The sequence below is a fragment of the Pleurodeles waltl genome, chromosome 2_2, assembly GCF_031143425.1.
Source record: "Pleurodeles waltl isolate 20211129_DDA chromosome 2_2, aPleWal1.hap1.20221129, whole genome shotgun sequence".
Taxonomy (NCBI): domain Eukaryota; kingdom Metazoa; phylum Chordata; class Amphibia; order Caudata; family Salamandridae; genus Pleurodeles; species Pleurodeles waltl.
This window is the reverse complement of record NC_090439.1, coordinates 974309511-974322541: the sequence shown is the minus strand read 5'-3', so window position 1 is coordinate 974322541 and position 13031 is coordinate 974309511. Positions and strand designations below refer to the sequence as shown.

At 40.9% G+C, this 13031-nt stretch overlaps 1 protein-coding gene across 2 annotated transcripts in view; it reads left to right on the top strand.

The window, feature by feature from the left end:
* TAF2 (TATA-box binding protein associated factor 2) overlaps positions 1-7044 on the top strand; it is a 663535-nt gene extending 656491 nt beyond the window's left edge. For both annotated transcript variants that reach the window (XM_069220673.1, XM_069220672.1), the window contains one exon: positions 5510-7044. In XM_069220673.1, coding sequence (XP_069076774.1) covers positions 5510-5781 — 272 coding nt within the window. In that variant the 3' untranslated portion in view covers positions 5782-7044. The remainder of the gene's footprint in view (positions 1-5509) is intronic.
* Positions 7045-13031: the final 5987 nt, after the last annotated feature.

The following is a 13031-nucleotide window of genomic DNA, read 5'->3' as shown; positions in this document are numbered from 1 at the left end:
TATGTACAATAGTGCAGTTTGAGTACACAAGTGCATGTATGAAACTAAATTGAGGCTGGCTTGGTTGGAATTTATCCAGTGGGTGGAGAAGAATTACAAAGAAAATATTCAGGTAGCCTACTCCTTCATTGAGAATGTTAATGATTTTGCAGAAGACCTATGCCAACAGAGATTAGACGAACTCTTGCAGAATGCCGCCTTTGCCACTTTGGGATGTATTCCTGGAACGTCTTCGTCGTGACAATGGAGATCTCTTTCCATTTTGGATGTCATATGTGGATATTCTTGAAAATGTCTTGCTGGCTCTGCTGCGTGCTGCTCAAGAAGAAAATTGGCATTTACATCTTACTGCCATATGCTCTGTGATCTCATGGTGTTTCACATATGACCGGATAAACTACGCTAGATATCGTCCTGTATACTATGCCAAAATGACATTACTTGCAGTAAAACATCCAGAGATAGACCACAACTTCATCAACTGATGCTTTTCAGTTCAGCTGCCAGATGTTAATCCGTTTGGACGAATTCTGGTCACTCAAGCGATAGCTGTAACAGTCAACAAAGACACACAGACTCCGTGGTACAACAAGGTTCAACCTCAAGGCGGGTGCTGTGAAACGACATCATATGACGGCTGAACACACATGTGCCTTTTTGGGGTCAGATAAAGAAAATGGTTTGTAACAATAGATCAAATCTTACCCATGCAGACCTTCATAACTCACAGATTGAAAAAGAGGAAGATAATCTTATTAGAGCTGTTAGTCTGGTTCAAAGCTGGATAAACCCATTTGTTGGGCCATATGATCTCATTAGTCTCTTCACTGCAAAAAAGGCATCTCAAGACAATATCCGACAGATTGAAGGCGCATGCAATAGGTGAACAGTGCTATACAGACTTCAAACTTAAGCGACTTGAGACTAATCCACCTATTAAAAAGTTTTATGAGCCAATGAAAATGAACAAACTAAAAACCTTCACTAACATGCCCAAGAAAAAGGCAATGAACAGCAATGGCAGGACAATCATCATGAAAGCAGACAAAGCACCATTTGATTGATTCATTGTGACAGCACAGAATCAGAACCTTCAAATGGTGGATGTACTCTCTCATCCCTTAGGACATTTTCCATTGGCTTTAACAACTCTAGAAGGTCTGTTGTGAAATCACACAAAGCTGTTTTAGCAAAATACTTGCAGAAAAACATTACCTCTGCTGTAGATATACCTGGAAATCCAGCCACGCTGATTGATGGTATGGTTTTTATTCAGAGAGTAAAAGGAGAGGGATCAAGTTTTAGTGAGATGGCAGTGCGGCTTGTCCATGGCTTTGCAGGAAGGAAATTACACTCAATATGGCGCTGGACTAGAACGCCGTAACACCCTTCAATCACAGATGTGAATATTCTCACTGATCTATACAATAGATTTCCTTTGAAGAACAATACTAGCCTTGAAAAAGCCCCAGGTGAACCCACCACCATTAGGGGACAAAACATGTGTCGGCTGTCCGTCTACAAGTCTAAAACTCCTTATTCAAGAAAAAACATCCAACCAGTGTTTTTGATCTCCAGACCATCCGAGCACTAATAAATGCACTTGGATTCAACAATGTCTTATTTTCGGACGATAAATCACATCATAACTGCCAATTCGATATTTTATAACAAAGTGGGTTTTAAGTCTTCTATTACCTTATGTTACCAACCTGGGGCAAACTGGTCCACACCCCTCTTTTCATAACCCACAACATGTAAGATAACTGGACATCCTCCAGGAAGAGAGAAGTGCACCACACAAACTTTACACTTTGGAGTCATAAAGTTGATGTTATATTTGATACATACAATGAGACATCTATTAAGAACAGTGAAAAGACAATCAGAGGGGAAGAATTTGGGCATCAGTTATAGAGCATCTCACCTTCCCAGATTGTCAGACATTGAAGGAAATTTCTAAGCCACGTAAGGAATAAAACAACTCTCATCGCATTTCTTGTTAACGAATGGAGGAAACTAGTGAATTTTGTAAAACTTGAGAATAAAACACTGTTCGCAAACTGTGAAAATAAATGGTATAAAATCACATCTGAAGGAGGCCATGAAGTGCCCGATCTCAACAGTACACACGAAGAAGCAGATGGTTGTTTGTTGCTATATGCTGCACATGCTGCTAATGAGGGTTATGAGGCAGTAATGATAAGCTCAGATAACATTGATGTGTTTATCATGTGTTTGGGATTCCGTGACAGAATAATGGCTAAATTGTTTCTAAAATGTGGTACTAAAACATGCAAAATATAGCTACAACTCTGGGTGAAAATGTTTGTCGAGCTATGTTAGGTCTTCATACGTTTACCATATGTGACACAGTAAGCGCATTTGCGGGAAAAGAAAAATTAAGTGCATTCAAAATCCTGTCTGCCAACAGACATACACAGGAAACATTTTCGCAGCTCGGAGAATGGGATCTCTCGGAAGAACTAATGTGTCAAATTGGAGAAATTCTTGTGCTTGCTGTATGCACCAAAATCTTCGGTTCATCATGTAAATGACTTGAGATATCGGCTATTCTGCTCAAAGAAGGGTGAGATAGACAGTCATCAACTTCCACCTTGCAGAGACTGTCTGAAGAAACATGCTGAACGTGCAAATTATCAAGCCGCTATAAGCAAGAGATGTCTTCTGAATGATCCACAGACACGTAGTCCAATTGTGACAGGGTGGAAGTTGGAAAAACACAAGAGAGCAGACAACTGGTAGTGGACTGGGTGGAAGGGCAGCCAGCATCTGAGGCTGTGTTAGATCTACTATCTTGCAACTGCATTAGGAGCTGCAAACTGCCAACATGTGTCTGCTGTCTAAATTACCTTAAGTGCACTAACATGCAGACTTCCCGCCTGTGAAAATCAAACAGAGTCAGAGAATGATGACACCTAGTCAGAAGATGATGATGGCGACAAATGTGAATGATAAAGCTGTGTTTATGTTCACTCATGATACAGATTACCTATGTAAGATGTGGCAACTATAATTATTTACATTTTAAGTGAAAATTATGCATGTAATTTATATCAATATATGAGGAATACGATTAAGTTTTATTGTTATTATTTTAAGGGCTATATTGTCATTATTAGAGTTCATGATCATAATTATTTTAAAATTATATTGAATTTAACTAATCTTGAGGAATTAGATTTCTTTTTTCACATGTTATGAAGAATTTGTATGCTATTTATCAAACATATGAAAACCATTATTTTCTTCTGCTATGGATGCTAATCCAATAATATCCGACAAAAGGCAAAGAGTGATGGCTTGCTATTACATATTTTCCATTTCTAGACATTCATACCTTCCAAAAAAATCATTTTATAACCCATCCCTCCTGAGTAGAACCAATGTGTGAAATTTGGGGTCCTGGCTCGTGGCCTATGCCTGGAATCTCAAAGAAACTACATACATTGAAAAATTGTGTGATAGTGGTTCATGAACTAGTAGGCGTCCTAAACTAATGAACTGCACCTTACCCTAACTTACTACATGCACTCCAATATCAAACATGGTAAAAATATAATTACTAAACACTGGAATATCCTGAAGGGAACCAGGAATGACTGGCATGTGTCCCTTTTCTCTTTCAAAAGAAGCTCAAGCTCATTTGACATTATCCTTGTGTTACAGACATATGCCACAGCTCAGTTTGTATTAGAAAGTGGCCTTCTTTTGCCTAGTGCTGGCTGCATTATTTCAGTTATAGGCAATGACACGTTCACCATCAGTTGCATCCTATTCACCACTTTGGACATTCATCAGGTGGGTTGCGGCTGAACAACTTACTTTATGCATATAGCCAAGGATGTGTGGAACACGTTTCTACATGGGACAACAACTGCAGTGTTGTCCCATAGAGGGTCATTTTACAATCTTTGAGAAATGCGGCCCTATTGGGAAACAAGGGTGGGGAGATCATGGTGGAGATTTCCAAGACAGCTGTCTGTGCATATGATCCCTAGAGAGTCTGTACACTAAGGAAAAAGGGTCAGTCATGGAATGCTTCTACTTTGGCGATAACACCTACCTGGGCACATGGTTATGTTTAAGTCTACAAAACCATTGGGAAGCATTCAGTGCCGACATTTTCACCCATTAAGCACGGAGGACCAACCCTCTGTCACTAATAGTACACAGTGGGGTAGCTAACTCTTTACAGCAACTCTGACATTATTTCTAAACTGTTAAAGGCTTTTAGTGCATGTTAGGTGGCCATTATGCCTTGGCAAAACCAGATGCTTCATTTGTTGGGCACAAGGAAAGCGCCTTAGAAGCAAAGAGTTTTTTGTATTTTAATTATTCTACATTTCTGGTCCTAATTTTCGGCTGACCAACTCCAGCCTTAAACTCCATCTAGAACTTTGAGCTCTGATACACATTTATTCACTTTCCTAGGATGTGACGTTCCAGAAAGGGAGGGCGATCTTTTTCTTTCTTGACAGCCAAGCCTTGGAGCCATCTTCCTCCGGCACTCTGTCATACTGGCAATGAGTTGCATTTCAGAAAACTATTAAAAATCTGCCTGTTTTCATCTTGCTAGCCTGCCTCGCATGTCTTGTGCATTTAGACAATTTTGCAAAAATGTATCAGTATAAAATCATTAAAACGTACACAAGTACATAAGCTAATGCACGAATGCTGATGTAATAGCGATGATAAGATAAGAAAACAGGGTGAAAAACATAATGTATTTACCACATTGTCGCACTTGGTCTTTAACTGCCACTTGACCAGGATTGATGATGTTGACCAGGTCCTTTTGCATGACAGTCAAGGAGGCTAAATAAAACTGATGTGAAGCAAGAGGTGTAATCGCACAGCGATTGGTCAGTCATTGTGTGCCTGTATTAGTGTACACTGGTGCAGCTGCAGGTGGACACCAGTCGCTGGATCTGCACACCTCAACTGGCCTTCATCAACCTCTTCAGAAGAAGACCATGTGGTGTGTGTATGGCGGGAGCACGGTGTCTGTGTGCTGGTCACCCACTACCTTGCGCTTTCATGAGTAGAGCTTAGTGGCGTTTTAGCGGGATAGAGGTAGAGCTTGTAGGATGTGACATAACTGGTGTTTTTCATCTATACTTGCTGGTGTTCCTACGAGACTATACTAGCTCTCCTGCAGGTGTTTCGTAAGACCAGGTAGCAGATTTACACTATTTTGGAGGAGATGGATTTTTTTAAACCAGCTATAGATGCCTACGCAAACATTTTTTTTCTTTACCATTAGTGTTTATCATCTGTATGCTTTTTATTTGTTGAATGTTTCCATAGACATACCGTGAACCCAAACACACAAACCTACAGTAACAATTCATATTGAAGCAACAAGCTTGGTACAGCAGAATACCTGGCTTTAGTTTATAAGAGAGAAATTTGGAACATGTGATGTCTGTATGGCCCAAGGTATAACACTTTACCTTTCTAATAACAGTTTCTTTTTTCCTCCCAGGAAAAGATCAGTCCTCCCTGGATCTGCACATGCTTCCAGTACCCTTCAGTCCCCACCCGCTGTTTGGCAAGGAACTAAACTCATCCAAGCACAGTGACCACCACCACCACCATCACCACCACCACGAGCACAAGAAGAAGAAGAAGAAGCACAAGCACAAACATAAACACAAGCACAAGCACGAAAGCAAGGAGAAGGAGCGGGAGCCTTTCACCTTCTCCAACAGTCCCGCCAGCGGGCGTTCAATCCGCTCGCCATCGCTGTCAGACTGAGGAGAACCCACCGCTGCTCAGGGAAGGGCTCGAGTGGGTGTCCTGAGGAAAGTATTCCTGGAAACTCAGACAGTACTTTAGAAAGGGTTTCTGCATTCTTCTTGTTGTCAGGCATTATCATTCGCTTGTGTTTCGGTAATAGCTCTGCTCCGCTCGGCGGCGTCCTCTTCGTCACCCTTTCATTTTGGATGGTTGGCAGACAGCTCTTCGGGGACCGGGCGGATGTGCAGAACAGCCGACTGTTGAGGCATCCATGGTGCCAGACTCAAATGTACTTTGACAGCTCTCAGAACGTCCACTCTGCAGAACTGGTTGCATCATCAACGTTAGGAGAAGATGAAGATCTTCTGCGATTCTTTTTTTTGTTTTTACCATTATTTTTGCCACGCAAGTCATAAATCAGCAAAGAGTTTTCTTGAAACGTTTTTAAATTATGGACATTTTTTTTCACTAAAGATATACTTCTATGCACCATTAATGGTTTTGCAGTAATGTAGAAATTCATTAGATTACGATTTCTCTTTAAAACCTTCAACATACAATAACGTGTGTTTAGAAACTGAGGAAATGGTGTATTTTTCAACTGCATCCACGTATTACACAATGAAAATGAATGATGTAAGCAGTCCTGTTTTATATTTGAATGATACTCAGGTTAAATTCAGATTGCGAGAATCTTTACTTAGATGGTGTGCAGTCTAACACTGCCTTTGGATAAAATCATTGCTCGGTTTACTGAGAGAGTCCATTTGTTTTTCTTCAGTCCAAAGGTCTTTGAAATTGTAAGTGTTGTATGACAACTGTGCTTACTTCACACACTTTTAACAACAGTGTTCGACATTAACATTGGTTTTGTAAGACGTTGCCACTGACTTGTTAAAATTCTTTTTTTTTTTTTTACATTAAATATTTTTTACTTGTATTATTGAGTGCTATTTAAACATTTGCGCTGATTTTATCTCCTCGTTAAAAATGTTTTTTGTTTGCAGTTGTGTGATGGTGAATGAATAATGCATACCAAAAGGCTGATACTTTTTATTTTAGTAGTTTGTTTTGTATAAAACTCTTTCCGAAAGCGCTGTTGAGATGCAATTTTCTTTATTTTTCTACCTGTGATTTGTGTTCATAACCTTGTTGTACTGTTCAGAAAAAACATTAATAAAACATCTCTATTGTGGTATTAGACGAATTTTACTCTGATAGTGCAATGTTTTAGTTGTTGCATTCATGAAACTTGTTTATTAAATATTTTTTGTATCTACATTTCTTTGTCTTTATATGTCACGATTTGTATGTTAATTGTACATGTAGAACATGTAAGACATAAGTAATTGGGATTGCCCTATATTTCATACGTCCTGGCTGTTTCCCATGTTCAGGTTGTGAGTTTCCATGCTCCCTCACAAGAGGACCAGAAACTGCATCTGTAGCTCTTTAAAATTCAGAATGCAAAGTGGTACCACATAAAAAGCTTGTGCCACACCTAGGATACTCTGTTTCTGTGTGCACAACCTCTCCACTTCTATTTTGGTTCCTAAAACTGCTTCTTTTGCACTCAACAAATTTCTAGCAGGACCTTGCCCTGGATTTATGGTTTCTGAAACAGGTATTGGGTCTTTTATATGGTTTATTTCTGCACTTTCCTTCCTTCTATCTTCTCCTTCGTTTGTCTGGCTTATGCTGCAACATTCTGACTTGATGCCATGCTTGCACTTTCTGATAGTAACAGTGAACCTGCTTAATCTCTTAACCTTTAGTCTACAAAAAAGACACGGGCGCCTCCCCTCTTTGTGCTACCATCAGTATGGGGAGCCCTCTAGAATTGCCCGGCTTCCATGCAGCGCAAGGGTGCGCCTATAGTGGAAGTTGATCACTAGGAAGAAGAGATATGAGGTAAGTACACGTTACCAGGCATGGTACACAGTGCCCCTTTACCCCTGCATCAATGAGGTAAAGTGGCAATCCCTTGGAGGTCACAATTACTTGCTGTACTTGTTGCAACTAGTACTGAAGCGCTGAAGCAAATAATGAAACTGTTGAATATTTGAAAAAAAAATTGTCAAACTGTCAAAATGTCAAACAATATATGTCTTCAAGCTGAGCAGGAGAAACAACTGAACATAATTGTAGCAAATTTGGCAAAAAGCAGGATCTTTACTAAGAAGTAAATGCGAGATGCGAGTAACCCCAGGATAGATTAAAGCACCAGGTTGCGAGGCCATCTATCCCTTCCGCCCCCAAAATGCTTAATGACTTACCAAAGTTCATTAGAAGGCATGAAGCGCCCCGGAATAGCATAACATTCAGGCTCAATAAACTCCGCTTTGTTAAACCCTCAAGTCCAAATCCCCATCTGGGTGCTAAATTTGCAAGCTGCAGCTCCCGAGGGCTGAGGATGATCCTAAAGACCGTTCCCCGGACTCAGCCATCCCTGCCCTCTCTGATTAAGGTACCAACTCCGATGTCAATCCCAGCTCCAGCTTGATGGTCATTGAGAGATGGATGATTTCTCTATAGATCCACCTTCCAGACCCTCTTGTCACACCCCATATTTATAACTTTGAGGCCTTAGTTTCTTCCCCCAATATAACTAGCAAAGATTCTAGAGCCCCACGTCCTCAAAGAGGCCAAGGAGAGCCTGTGATTGTCAGATAACTGAATGCCGGACCACAAGAACAGTACACGCTGTATAATCTTGAAACCCCGAACCCTAATGTCTCTTAATGATGGTGTCTTGGGAAGTGTTTGGAGATGGATGTAAAAATACTCTTCCAGCCAGTGTTATTATAACCTCTACACTCTCCACCTGTGACCTAAATTTGCTTGATGTGTCTCCCTGCATCCTGTGTTGCCCATAAAGACTCCCAGTTCATGCTTATTGCAGGCAAAACATCTACAGAACAGAAACTGCTGATCAACAGGGACCTCATTGATAAGGTCACCAAGGTCCTACGCACCATTCTTTCCATGTAGCAGGCATCGCGGTTCAAGTCCTCAGACCAGAATCTCATGGTCCAGGATAAAGTCTGCAATCCTCCTTCCGATGAGAATATTTTTTTTTATCCATCTAGGAGGATGTCTTCCAGTAGTACAAGATAAGTGCAGCTGAATAGTAAGTGCCAATAAAGCGGTGCTAGCCTGTCCTCCATGAGTTGTTTTACCCCAACATCACATTGTTTCCGGCAGGGAGGCAAATAGGAAACACCTTGGGGGGAACACCAAGCATGTTACCCTGGTCTCAAATGAGGCCAAGCAGTCCTTCGTGGAAAAGCCACTTCACTTTGTTTCATCTCACGAGGCCTACTCCATCCCACTTACAAGAAGGCTTTCTCTGTACTACGAGCTTGGAAACCAGGTGAATGCTGATACAGGGGTCATTACAGTGATTAGGGAAAGGCTATGTTTTACACAAACATAACCTCCAAGATCTGGGCCACCTGTGCACATATTTCAGCCATGAACCTTTGCAGGAGGTCCTTAAGAGTAACTGAAGTAACTCCACTTCTGTAAGTAGGGAATATGGGAGATGAGTTCAGCACCATTCTTGATTTTTAGATCAAAACTAGCTCCTCCTGCTGCTGAAGGTCAAGATTCTGATTTTAACCCACTTGTTGGCAGCGGTACTGAGCAACTATTAGGCCTTTACTTTCAGGTGACTACCCAAAAGGATTAGAGAAAGTACCTTAAGATCCTGATCAGAGGATAACTTTAACAGTGCTATTATTTCTGAAACTTATCCAGAATATGGCCCGAGCTTTGGGATCTCTAGACACTCTGACATCGCAGACTTAGACAGCATGAGACCAAGAACCAGGCAGACTTTAACCTAAGAACCACCTGAGCATTACATTCAGTCCGGTGAGATTCACATGGGGTGCTTGTTGGTAGGTTCCAAGCCTCTTTCTACCATTAATAAACACAAAAAATGCACACTAAAATATACTTGTGACTATAAAAACATAAAGAATAATGGCAACAATGGGAACATTTGCAGCTGCAACGTTATGATGGGATTTTAGAGTGTCCCAGCGTTTTTCCGCAAACCCTTGCACCTTGCCTCTAACCAAGTTAATTTTAGCACCAAAAGGAGCCTATGTGAGTTTCTTAGGTGGCCTCTCCTTTCACTCACATACCCTACCAGAACAGCAAAGTTACTGTTCCTTATGAAGACAGCTGTTGTCGCCGCTCTTTCTGTGTTCAACTGCAATGGTGTCCCCAGACAAGCAAACGGAAAAGGTGTTTACAGCTTTCGTCTGCGTGCCCTCTCAGCTCCCTGGAAGCTAAGATTTCTCTCTGCCTAACATTTGTCTACATGCAGCTTAAAGACTTCTTTCAGCTTGTTGAATGTTAGCATAATCAGTACAAAGGTCAATGCATTTTCACCTACTTAAGCTTCTGTGAAAGATGGGTGACCATTTGAATTACTATTATCAACGAGTACTGAAGCCTAAAGCAAATATTGAAACTGTTGAATATTTGAAAAAACAATTGTCAAAATGTCAAACAAAATATGCCTTCAAGCTGAGCAGGAGAAAAAACTGAACATAAGTGCACCAAATTTGGCAAAAAGGATGTTTACTAAGAAAGTGTGCTTTTTGTGATTCAATGTAAACCCATTCAGCCACTTTTGAGAAATTAAATATCAGATGATATGTATATCAGGACAGGTGGTTCGGCGGTACTACAACAGTACCACAAAAAAAAAAACACTGACTGGGAGGGTTTCTTTTTATTACCTTTATTTACTGTATGGTTAAAAAATGGAAATCTTCAGAAATGAATTAGTAAAAAAAAAAAACAATGGTTAAAGTCATTTATAGTTGTTAGGTCTTAGTTTATGTTTTTTTTTGTTTTTTTTCTTAATAGAAACTAATTTGCGGTGTTATTTAACATGTCATGTGTGACGTAATACTTGAGGATTATAAGCAGTGCATGGTGGGACGCAAGTTACAGTTAGGTCAGTAAAGTATGCCATGTGAGTTTTAGTGATTGTTTTGTTTATAAATGTTTTTTTTTTTTTTATATTGTTACAAATATTTATATGGTCCAGTGGAAGGTGGGGAAGCCGAACGCTTCAGGCATAACTTATTTTGCACTTAATAAATTTGCAATAAATAAAGGGACAAAGCCTTACAGCACGCTTGTGTAGTGCAACCTGCTCCAAGTACTGGGAGAGCGTGAAGAGAAGCCTGGTGAAAAGTATTTACATATATCTCGAAAGGAATCAGGAAAATTGAACTCCAGTGGAAAAACACTGTTGTTTCCATTCGTTGAGGATGATAAAGCCATGATCCTATCAAAGAACGAAGATACTGGAAATGCAGGTGAATCTTGTGTCAAAGGTGGAGTTGAAGGTGTACTTAAAGGTGTTGAAGCATGTTGGTAAGTGATACTGATTGTGTCTGAAAATGGTGGAATTGTTGCTGCCCCGGTGTTTATCAGGTTTACCACAGATGAGTGCAGATATGTCATACATAGCACTCTACAGAATGGGTAACTGTATTAGTTAGAATGCCTGATGTACTCTAGATGGTTGAATGACTTCCCAGATGTCAAAGGACAGTCTTGCTGGTTGTTCCAATGGAATGCCCTTGAAAACCTTTTCATAGAAGGTCAAGCTCCAAGATACAGGTCTCACTTGAAGAACTTGGAATTTCTGGAAAGAGAGAGTCCAGTTCCCATTCAACTAAACAAGCAGGTCTCCGCCAAAATAGAATACAATAACGTTGTGGCATTGACATTCAGGCTGGTAGGCTTCATCTTCATTTATGTTGCCATTCACCTTAACTTTTATTTACTAGAAAACAAATGCACAACCAACTATACGGAATGCAGTTGATATGCCCCCAAACATATTTGACAAAAAAACGGGAGAAGGAAGGAATTAATTAAAAAATAGTCTTAAAGCTAGTCAACATGCCAGTGCCCAGGGTTTGAAACACATGAATGATACCAGTTGTATTTGGATCATGAATTATAGTGTACAGTCGAGCACCACAATGCATAGGGAATTGAGTCTTCAAACGTTTCTGAATCTCACACTCAGGCACATTGGACTGTCTGCCCCAAAAATTAAAGGTTTCTTTTCCTGAGTTCGAATTGTAATGAGCTTATTTAATTAAAATTATCATATTTACCTTCAGCCAGATATCATGTTTACCCTCACCATCTCCTTTTGACTTCATCCTAGTGGTGCAGGCTGCGCAGCAGGAATTTTTGCCTGTCAAATGTTCACTACAGAAAGTGGGAGCCACTTATTCATTGATCTAATTGTTTTATGAAGTCAGTATAAATTAATGTGTTTAAAATTAGATGTTGATGCTTGCTTATAGCATGTAATTTTATAGTATATAATTTACACCGACTCACATGTGCCATGCCATGTGAATACTTATTCAACATACCTCTTGACAGTTTTGTGCTGCATAGATTGCACTGGACAAATTTTAGAAAGAACTTTATTTTTTTCCTGAAGGAATGGAGAAATATTGTCAAATGTTGAAGAACTTCTTTGGAGGTGGTACGTCCTCTTCTTCTTCAGCCTGCTCTTCCTCGTCTCTTCTTTTATCAAGCAGAAAACATCTTAACTTTGAAACTCTCTTCTTTTGAAGGAAAGCCAGAAAAACGATGGAGCTGTGATGCTGTCTGTCTCAAGAGAGATGTGATGTAAAACCCAAATATCTGATTCACGGTATGGTTTGCAATGTGGATGGGTGGAGACTTAGCCTTTCACTACGACTTCGGCAGATGGAAAAGACCGTCTGCTGAAGCCCTGCAGTCTGGTTACCCCCAGTGCGGTCCCCTTCCCATGGGCCCCTATTAAGAGATTCCCCCTGGGTCTGCGGGCAGAAACAGAGTTTCATAATAGAGCCGGCGGCAATGTTGCGGTGCTGCAAGGCAGACAATAAAAAGCATGACGGGGCTTGCCATGGGGGCCCCTGCACTGCCCATGCGTAGTGCATGGACAGTGCAGGTGCAATCCGTCTCCGCCAGCCTTTACAAGGCGGTGTTACCACCATGTAATCGCTGGCAGAGTAGGGTCTCGTAATCTCCAAAGCATCCTTGATTGCAGTGCCGCCCTGTCTGACTAGGACAGGTGGAAGAGAAGTGGTAGAGCTGGCGGTCTGACCGTGGAACAACCGATGTGTGGCTAGGGATGCAGAATCCCATGTGGGCGTCAGACAGGGAACCAGAGGTCTGCCCAGTCCACCCCTGCCCCTGCTGCAGCCCCCAAACCCTCCTAGTCCATC